Source organism: Triticum urartu, chromosome 2A (assembly GCF_056163025.1).
Source record: "Triticum urartu cultivar PI428250 chromosome 2A, HENAU_Tu73, whole genome shotgun sequence".
NCBI lineage: Eukaryota > Viridiplantae > Streptophyta > Magnoliopsida > Poales > Poaceae > Triticum > Triticum urartu.
This window is the reverse complement of record NC_141874.1, coordinates 695,402,647-695,412,253: the sequence shown is the minus strand read 5'-3', so window position 1 is coordinate 695,412,253 and position 9,607 is coordinate 695,402,647. Positions and strand designations below refer to the sequence as shown.

The 9,607-nt window shown below is 48.0% G+C and overlaps 4 protein-coding genes across 6 annotated transcripts; 1 reads left to right on the top strand and 3 right to left on the bottom strand.

Annotated features, from left to right (window-relative positions):
- Positions 1–282: 282 nt before the first annotated feature.
- Positions 283–1,736, top strand: LOC147986856 (mitochondrial metalloendopeptidase OMA1-like). Its single transcript, XM_087540178.1, has 3 exons — positions 283–942; positions 1,043–1,137; positions 1,403–1,736. The coding sequence occupies exons 1-3, from the start codon at positions 283–285 to the stop codon at positions 1,734–1,736; spliced, it is 1,089 nt and encodes a 362-aa protein (XP_087396304.1).
- Positions 1,639–2,532, bottom strand: LOC125534168 (uncharacterized). The gene has a single exon (XM_048697450.2). The coding sequence runs from the start codon at positions 2,423–2,425 to the stop codon at positions 1,775–1,777; it is 651 nt and encodes a 216-aa protein (XP_048553407.1). The 5' UTR covers positions 2,426–2,532; the 3' UTR covers positions 1,639–1,774.
- Positions 2,533–3,080: 548 nt separating this feature from the next.
- LOC125539801 (peroxidase 1) lies at positions 3,081–6,826 on the bottom strand. 3 transcript variants are annotated; one of them, XM_048703320.2, is made up of 5 exons: positions 6,611–6,819; positions 4,927–5,024; positions 4,662–4,850; positions 4,274–4,442; positions 3,081–3,730 (listed from the first exon to the last, which is right to left on the bottom strand). In XM_048703320.2, exons 1-5 carry the CDS (start codon positions 6,621–6,623, stop codon positions 3,297–3,299), a joined length of 903 nt encoding a protein of 300 aa, XP_048559277.1. In that variant the 5' UTR covers positions 6,624–6,819; the 3' UTR covers positions 3,081–3,296. The 3 variants fall into 3 exon arrangements, with proteins under 3 accessions (XP_048559277.1, XP_048559278.1, XP_048559276.1); XM_048703321.2 differs by lacking the exon at positions 4,927–5,024 and having other exon boundaries at positions 6,611–6,826; XM_048703319.2 differs by lacking the exon at positions 6,611–6,819 and having other exon boundaries at positions 4,927–6,546.
- A 10-nt stretch (positions 6,827–6,836) lies between these two features.
- Positions 6,837–9,263, bottom strand: LOC125539799 (pentatricopeptide repeat-containing protein At3g20730-like). Its single transcript, XM_048703318.2, has 2 exons — positions 8,310–9,263; positions 6,837–7,898 (listed from the first exon to the last, which is right to left on the bottom strand). The coding sequence occupies exons 1-2, from the start codon at positions 8,905–8,907 to the stop codon at positions 6,844–6,846; spliced, it is 1,653 nt and encodes a 550-aa protein (XP_048559275.1). The 5' UTR covers positions 8,908–9,263; the 3' UTR covers positions 6,837–6,843.
- Positions 9,264–9,607: the final 344 nt, after the last annotated feature.

Sequence of the window (9,607 nt, the reverse complement as noted above, 5' to 3'; positions counted from 1 at the left end):
AAGACAATTAAGATAATTAATTTGTGACGGATGTACTCCGTACCAGCCTAATCTGAGATCTGAGAAATAAAGCACGTATGGTTCCCGAAACGGAAGCCCGTTAAGCATCCGACAGGAATCCGACTCGTGCTCCTCCACGGCGATGGGCAGCGGCCAAATAATAATAGAGCCTCGCGCGCACGTACGAGTTTACACTGAAGAAACGCACGTAGGAGGTTGTTGTCTTTGCCTCGAGAAAATAGAGGAAAGCCGCCTATATATAGAGAAACACACCAAGTAATCATGAACTCGTGCCTGATGAGCTTGCGCTCCCTCCTCATTGAAGCCTTCCGTCTCCTGCAACCCTTCTGTCAACCCATGTCGATGGCATTGCGTGTTTCTCAGGACCATTGTGCTTCCCTCTGGAGGTCGGTGACCAGTCACTTGGCTCTTCGCGGGTACTCCCACACGCTGCGGGGGGCCATGACAGCAATTGTGCCGCCCCGAATTTTTCGCAAAGGCGCAAGGAAGATCATCAACCGCGAATTTGTTGTCGAGACTGTGCCTTACACCAACCGCACTCACAAGGTCATCTTCTCTACTAGGACAGCGCGCGCGAGCGGAGAGACCCGCTTTGCCGATTTCAAGAAGGAGCATGCCTCCGAGATCGTAGACCCACACCACCACCAGAGTGTCCGTGTCCACGCCATTGGCTCGAAGATCACTCGCGCAATCCGTCGTGGCTTGTCCATCAAGAGCAAGATAGAACAACCAGGACGGGAACCACCACACATGGCGATGTGTCTGGATTGGATCGACGAGCTCAATTGGGAGGTGATAGTTGCCGAACACAACAGCAAGAAAGGACATTGCTTTGGCGGCGGTGGTAAGATTGTAGTCTACACGGGATTACTTGATCGTTTCAGCACGGATGCTGAGATTGCCTCCTTCATCGCGCATGAGGTACATACATCTGTTTGTTTGTTCGTTGGTTTTGGATTACTGAGGTTGTTAATTTTCAAAGCCGGTAGTATTGTTTATTGGTTTCTATATACATATATAGGTTGGGCATGTTATTGCGGGGCACTCGTCTGAGATGATCCAAATATTCAGGTTGTGGTTCCCAACCAACCTCCTCGTGGCGCCATTGCTACGAAGGTATATTAATTTCATCACTTCTTTTAACCCCACCCTTGTTCATGCATGCATCTTAAAGTGTTTGTGTATGCAAGTATTTACTTCGTGTTACTTAGACGATGTTGTTTTGTAAGAGTATGAATGTACTCCCTCCGTCTCAAAATAATAAGTGTCTCAACTTTGTATTAAGTTTAATACAAAGTTGTACTACTAAAATTAAGACATTTATTTTCGGACAGAGGGAGTATGATGTTAATTACATTACATGTACCACTCCGTATTGTAGGAATGAGCTAGAGGCGGACTACATTGGAATGATGCTACTGGCTGCTGCTGGTTTCGACCCCCACGCTGCCCCTTTGTTCTTTGGCAAGGTAGGAAGGATGGAAGGGGAGTCGGCGTTGACAGATTTGCTCTCTTTCTTCCCATTCAAAACTCATCCATCGTGGAGGAGAAGAGCAAGGCTTTTATCACAGCCCAAAGTCATGGAGGAGGCAATGGAATTATACACAGAAGCAACAGGTGATGGGCCCCACAATCAAGGATTTGGTTTGGGTTTGATTTGGAATTATATGATGTTAATTACTTGCCGGCAGATTACATTGGAATGTTATTACTAAACGCTTGTTATGTGCGTACTCATGCAGGCGGACTGCACCTAGAGGAAGTCTATGGCGCAGCGCTTCTGCCGGGCCTCCGGCAGCAGCTGCCCGTCGGGGCCCACGGCCACGTCGCAGTCCACGTGGAGCGGGTGCCAGTGGGACCCCCAGACGGCCACCTTGGCCCGGATCCTCGACCGGACCCTCACCGTGAACTCCACCGCGCCACCTCCCGCCTCCGCGGCCGCCCTGGCCATGTCGGCCGTGGCGGGGCCCGCCGGCACGGCGACGCCCTCGAAGGCGAGGGGCGTCGTGGTCTTGGGCGGCTGGTACATGGGCGCCCCGCCGGCCAGGTCGTGGTCCCTGACGACGGCGCCGTACTGGCGGTAGAGCACGGACATGTAGAGCCGGTCGTAGAAGAAGGCCACGTCCCGGTTCGGGTTGCGGATGGAGAGCTGCCCAGAAAAGACCACGCCGGCGTTGGCGCCACCGGCCGGCTGGATGCCGGCGGCGGAGAAGGCGACGACGTGGAAGCGCGGCCGGTGCGGGCGCACGGCGAGGTAGGCGACGAAGAGGAGCACGCCGGCGACGAGGAGCAGGGTGAGGAAGGCCGAGCAGACGATCTTGGTGCAGCGGGTCAGGTGCGGCCGCTCTCTCGGGAGCGGGCGGTGGAGCCAGCCGGCGGTCCGGGCGGGCGGCGCCGGCTGCATGGCGGCGCGCGCGCGTGCCCCCTTGTCCGGTCTCTGGTCACCCTACGTGTGCATTGGCGTGCATGTACAGGTTTGATTACGTCGTTGTTTCGGGTGTTATACTGGCCCGTGGTGATTCTTTGAAGACAGAGCAAGGAATAGAAAGCGATGGAGATGCCAAAGCTAGCTGGCTAACCCAGCTAGGTTTCTTCGAGCTTTGGTGTACGGTATATTCCGGTTCACTGTCTTTCGGTTGGGAACTTGGGGTGATATCACTGGACGAGCAAAGAAAGGTGGTGTATACAAATGATGATCAAAAAAATATTGCTCAGCTCAAACAAAAAATGTTGCTGATTATTAGTTGTCTGAAATTATCATAAACCTGGTCTCGTGAGATTATTATAAATTAATTATCTTCTTTTTACTCACAACTCAACTGGCCTTAACAAATTTACCGGATAATAATGACCAAAAGGCTGGAAAGGAAGTGTACAAGGAGTGTGAGGCAAGCTTGAAGAGTTGACGAGTGGATGGCGTGGTCCACGTCCATCCATGTGGAGCTGGCTTAATCTGTTGTTATGCTTAATCCATTAGCTAGCTAGCTACGGCCTACGGAAATAGAATATCCATGGCACCAAGTAAACTCTTCTGCCAGAAAGCACATCCCAGCCTCAAGTTTCCTGTAGAGTGTTCATCGAGGCTGGCATTTTATTCCACCGAATCAATCAAGCAAACATTTTATTTGAATTTGAATACATCGCACAAACAAACAATGCAAATGAAGAAAGACAATGATGCACACAAATGTACACGCGTAATACACATCAATTATACAATACCCACAGACTTTCGATAATTTACGGGCCGGTGATCACTGACCACCGCCAGCGGCCTACATGCCAATCAGGTTCACGGCGCCGCAGCGCCGCCTGACCTCGCCCTGCGTGCCGGTGAGCACCTGCATGTTCCCCATCTTCACCATGGACGCCACGAAGTCCGCAAAGAACTCGGCGGGGTAGCCGCCGGCAGCGGCGACGGCCGCCTGGCGCAGGACGTAGTCCCTGGTGAAGGGGTCCAGCATGAGCGTCTCGTCCGAGGTGAAGAGCGCCCTCCCCCTGGCGACGTGACGGTAGTAGCTCGCGTCGAATGTCCTGAAGCTCCCCGGGTCCATCTCCACCAGCGTCGTCGCGTCGCCGGGCCTGCACTTGCTCTTCAGCCGCAGCGCGTACCGCCTGTCCAGCGCCGGGTCCGGCATCTGTGTGCCGCTGAAGTTGTACAGCCGGTCCGAGAAGGACGAGCAGTGGGAGGTCCCAAGGGTGTGCCCCCCTGTCAATATGCATGAACAAGTTAGAATGTGTCGGTTTCCATGGTTTCCTACAGAGCGTGAACTGCAATATTTGCAACAATCAGAAATAAAGTTGCAACACATTACTAGTTTATCGTGAACTACAGAGGTTTTCTACCCCATCTCTTATGCGCGGGCAAAATGAACAGCAAATAATGTAGCACGTACTAGTTTTCGAATAAGGAGTTATACTTGTTTTTCTACCAGAACAAAGTGACTCTTGGTTTTGCATCATGCTAACCCTTTAACTACAAGAACCGACAAAGTTTAGTTTTCCCCGTCTCTGTTGACTTGGCACGTGCATACAGCATACGGCCTTGCTTGATTAACCCATTGCTTAGTTGTGCATGGAAACGAGCACCTTTATTGGGGGATGCTACTAGAGATTTGTTGGGATCGGCAAAGTTCAAGTAAATTAAAACAGAGAAGAATCAGAAGAGCATAGGCTACACAAAACTAGGAGAGAAGATGCGCTAGTTTATTAGATCATGCATCGAGTTTAGTTCCTGAAGAATAGTATATACCTAGCAGAACCACCTGATCCTTCGCATCAAGACCCTTCGGGACGAAGAACTGGTTCAGATTACGAGTGGCATCAAAAAAAGGTGGAGGTAGGTTGTTCAAAGCTTCATCCTTCACCGATCTCAACCCATCTCGCCGCCCAGTTGGAACATTCCAGTAAGGCCCATGGGTCTGTTGCATAGTGAAAATGAAAGCTGGGTTAGCAAGAGCAGGTACTGTCCAGTAAATACACAAGAGATGGTCAAACTCCGCGAAGCCGGTCAAAACTGTGTGGGTTTTGCCACCAGTGTTGGCCTGAATCGTCCTATCCCCGCCGTTTTTCGGAACTATGACACTTCTCTTACTTGAAGAATAAGATCAAAACTAATGAACAAAACTGCTAGTTCTTACCAGTAGTACAACATCCCTTGCCACGAGAGCTAGGATATCAGCGCATGAGACCACTCCAGGGCAGGCTTGCTCCAGTTTAGCCTTGACAAGGTCGATTGTGCCGAAGCCTCGCAGGCTGAGGTTCGGTTCCGATTCCTTTTCGGATGGTAATCCTGGTATGCTATCAAGCAGAATAGAACCATCGCAACCCTGCACAGCACAAACAGTTCAGTACATCTCTAAATTCAACTGAAGCAGTTCAGAAGAGACTAAGGTGTGTGCACACGTTCACAAAACAGTCGTGGAAGTGCATGCGAAGCAGAGGACCAGCAAGGCTTGGGACGTGGGAGATGATCCTGGCAATCTCATCGCGAACAATGACCTCTGCATACGGGCATGTGTATTGGTAAAAGCCAATCTTCAGCTCTGGTGGATTGCATAACACTAAGGAGGGTTGTAAGACAAGAGGAAGGAGAAATCCAAAGAGGAGTCTGTAAACCATGTTGTGAATGTCCTTGCTGATTTTTTAGGTGAACTAGAGCTCACAGCCTGCTTTATATAGTTCAGTTGCTTAGCTTGCACATAAGTGATAGTAAGCAAGCCATTTTGCTCAATATTAGTATAGTGGCTCTAGAAGCCTACATGCCTTTACAGCTGTACTATTTTCTTATATCACACAGACAGTAGATTGGCTAAGACTTCAGCATATGATTGAATATCAGTATTTCAGGAATTCTGTGGTTAGCGTGGATGTGCAAGAATTGTATAATAGTCTCGGATGAGGCATCTAGGGAGTAATGATGGGATAGCAAGTGTTCCAGAAGTTAAGGATCTGTAATCTACCAGTTACGAGCTATTTTAGCCAACAGGCATTGGATGAATGATAACCATCCATCATGGCCCATGCACTTGTGTAACCGACACTCTTAAGATGTGACTACGGCATGTTCCTAAAAAGTGCCAAATCAAATACTTGAACTGTAAGTTGCTAGCTGTTATCATCCCTTATTTTAATATTATTTAGGGAACGACTGATTCTGGTAATAATTATCCTCAGATGCAATTTGAAAGAAGACTAACCGTATTATGCTAGTTCATAGAGCAGCAACCGCTCGTCAAATGCATGCAAGTTAAAAAAAGAAGACGTTTCAGTTCTATGATTCGTCATGATCGAGCTGACGAGCAAGCTTGGTGTATCAGTCAGGACTATACTACAATATGATACTGAAAAAAAATGTATGCCATTTTCAACAAATATAAGATCTTCTACAATGGTACAAAAAAATATTTTGCCATTCAGATCAAAAGTAGTGATTAACATATTTTACTAGGTAAATCAACTCAACAAACAAAACTTAAGTCAAGAGCACATGGGTTCGATAACATATTCAATTATTCACTGGGTTGCTGAAACGTGGTGGCTTTTGGTTTCTCGAGACTTAAAAGTTTAAAATCTGCTTCACTCGACACCGACACAGGGTATGCAATAGATCAAGGCCATGATATTGGCACTGTCAGATTCAACATATAAAGGAAGGATCACAGATTAGTCATAAATCATGTATCCACCTATTTGAAAAAATACTCAACATTTGTACCCATATCAAAAGAGAAATGGATAGCATAGAGTGGGAAAACAGGGTATCGCCATATAGTCATGTACAGAAGGGAATAACAAACTGGTTTATCCACTGCATGTTCTTACAGTATTCTTATAGGTATCAGATAGAGACAACTTTGAAGTAACAAAAAGGATTAAGACCATAAACCTGTGACTGTACAATCAATACAGCGGACATAATTGAGAATACTGACAAGACTTTATGAGTCAAACAGGCATCCACAAATCTTTTACAGTTAGTAAAAGTTGCAAGATATGCATTCACAGAGAATGTAACCCAACAGATTATCCAAATGAACAAACTGTACAAAAGTTTTTATTTTTAATATTAAGCACAATGTGCACTTACCCTGAACGAACATGATGGCTGCTGATAAGTCATTAGATTCTCACTGCTTAATCAAACGGGCAAGATTCTGAAGTCGGTTAGAGTTTACAAAGATCTGAAGGCTCTACATGTTGGATCGGTCAGGTTCATTGTGGACAAAGGTCTGAGGTGTAATCCAGATGCATTTGGTGCATCAATCAGGGCAAATGACCATTATCTGAATATCTTGGAAAGCATAACTTTATTAGTAATCTTCAGAGAACGCTGCAACCAGCTTCCTTGCCTCCAGATGTTTCAGCCATTAATTTCCTTGTACTTTGAGCATCCTCCCATAAATTAGATTCCGCATACAAATTTGCAAGCACGGTATAGTGTACAGAACTCTCAGCACCTTTACTGATAAGATTCTTGGCTGCAGTTTCTCCGAGAGGCATGTTTCCATGCGTTTTACAAGCTCCAAGCATAGCGCCCAATATTGACGAGTTGGGTTGAGTATCCACATTCTCCACTAGCTTCCACGCCTCCTCTAACTGACCCCCACGGCCAAGAAGGTCGATAGCAGAACTGAAATGCTCAGCTCTTGGATCAATACCGTACTTGCTCATCATGGAAGTGAAATACTCCATCCCTTTGCTCATCAGACCAGAATGGCCACAAGCAGACAGAAGAGAAAGGAATGTCACATCGTTTGGCTTCACACCATCCTCCACCATCCTCTCAAAAAGGCTCACAGCATCTCCCCCAAAACCATTTTTCCCACAGGCAGTAATGAGTGAAGTCCATGAAACCACATTTCGGCAGGGCATTTCATCAAAAGCACGCCTGGCATCTGAAAATTCGCCTGCCTTTGCATACATATCAACTAGAGCGTTGTCCAATGCCACGTCTCCCATTGGCTGCTTTTTGCACATGTAAGCATGAATCTGTGTCCCAAATCTGAGACATGAAACATTAGCACAAAGGCCAAGCAAGGAGCTTAACAGAACACCATCAATCCTCAAACCCCTACGATAAATCTTGCAGAAAAGCTCCATTGCATCTTCAGTGTGGTTTTTATCCATGGAGTACCCACTGATCAGCGCAGTAGACGACACAAGGTCTGGTTCACATATGGAGTCATATATCACTCGTGCACTTCTCATCCTCCGACATTTTGCATAAGCATCAATAAGTGATCCAATAACAACCTTTTCACTCCAGTAGCCCAACTTTATTATGCAAGTGTGAATCAGCTCCGTGTTAGTGAGCACACTGACTGCTCCACAAGCTTTTAGAGCGCTTCCAAATGTGAAATGGTCAGGCAGCATTTCTGTCAAGTTTTTTTATGTGAATGGTTAACAATCAAGGAAAATATGCACTTTGAACATTCAACGACAGTATAACAGAAATTTAAACTAACAAGCCTAAAAGACAAACAGAAGTTGAACAGTGGATTTATTTTTCTTTGAAAGAGCTAATTTTATGTCAACGTTACCTCAGAGATGAGTAACAATTTTGGTTACCCTGTCTGGTACATTTCTATAAGAAAAAACTATATATTCAGAGAGTCACAAATTTTGTATATCATATTATTGTTTTGAACTAAAATCAAATATGGCATGCATGCCACACTACAATTACAATGAAGGGCACGGATTTGAGGTGTTTATAGCAGTATGTGAGCGGGACTGCACATTTCAAAGCAGTGCAATGAGTGGCAGATTTTGTTGCCAGCACGTACCTTCTCTCAGCATTGAGGATAACAACCCAAGCGCGTCACTGCAATGCCCACGCTCCACAAAACCCCTGAGCAAGGCATTCCAAGAAACCACATCCTTCCTCTCCATCTCCACAAACATCCGCCTCGCGTCAGCCACAGACCCACACCTCAGGTACATGTCCATGAGGGCGCTCTGCACGAACATGTCCCCCACGAACCTCCCCTTGGCCGCGCACGCGTGCACCTGCTCCCCGCTCCTCACGCACCGAGCCGACGCGCACGCGCTGGCCACGCTGCCATACGTGAACTGGTTCGGCCTGGCGTCACCGGAAGTGCGCATGAGGGCGAACAGCTCCAGCGCCTCCCAGGGGCGGCCGTTCCTGGAGTAGCCCGAGACCATGGCCGTCCAGGACACGACGCTCCGGTGCGGCATTCCGTCGAACACCCTGCGGGCGGCGGCCACGTCGCCGTGCTTGGCGTAGAAGAGGACGAGCTTGGTGCTGAGGTGCAGGTCCGGGGGAGAGGCGGGCGCGACGAGCCTGCGGTGGAGGGACCTGCCCTGCCGGAAGCAGCCCATGCAGCTCTGGAGGAGGGAGTAGTAGTCGGCGGCCCTGGCCATTGTCGCGCGCGGTTCTTCCCCTTCGAGATGTGGAATAGAGAAGCTTTGCCTCCGGACTAGGAAGAGCTCAGTCTACCAGAGCAGGTGTACCTCCTCGTGGGAGCTCCGGCCGCCTGGTTTGGTCAGTGACGATGGCGCAGGGACGGCGGCGTTGCTGCCGAGGCTCCGATCCCATGCCCATGGCATGCCCAAGCTCTCAGGTTGCGGTGTTCATGATGGCTGGCATTAAGGCGATGGCCGGCAGCGCTAATCTAGATACCGGTCTCCTGGGCGGCGGCGGCGGCGGTGCGGCGGCGGCGGTCGACAGGACGAGGAGTGAGGGGCGCTGCTAGCGAGGGGAGCTTTTTTTTTAGAAGAGCGAGAGGAGCTCCTATATGACGCTTATTGCGTCCAGGGGCAGCACGGCCGGGCCGCCGGCCCATTAGCGCTGTATCAAACAATCACTGACTGTAACGATGTTCAGTGCAGCGAGAGCACTGTAGCAATTATTTGTTGTCCCGGTGTTACTGTATGATTACTGTAGCATCGCAACATAGGAGTATTTTTCAAGTTTATGAACATTTTTGGAAAATTTCGAAAAAATAAAATAAAATTTGGATCATTTTACGCAAAATAAAAAACTGATTCGTAAAATTTGAATATTCTTTTAGAAGTGTGAACAAATTTTGAAATTCTAACATTTTTTGAAAAAAATGAAGAA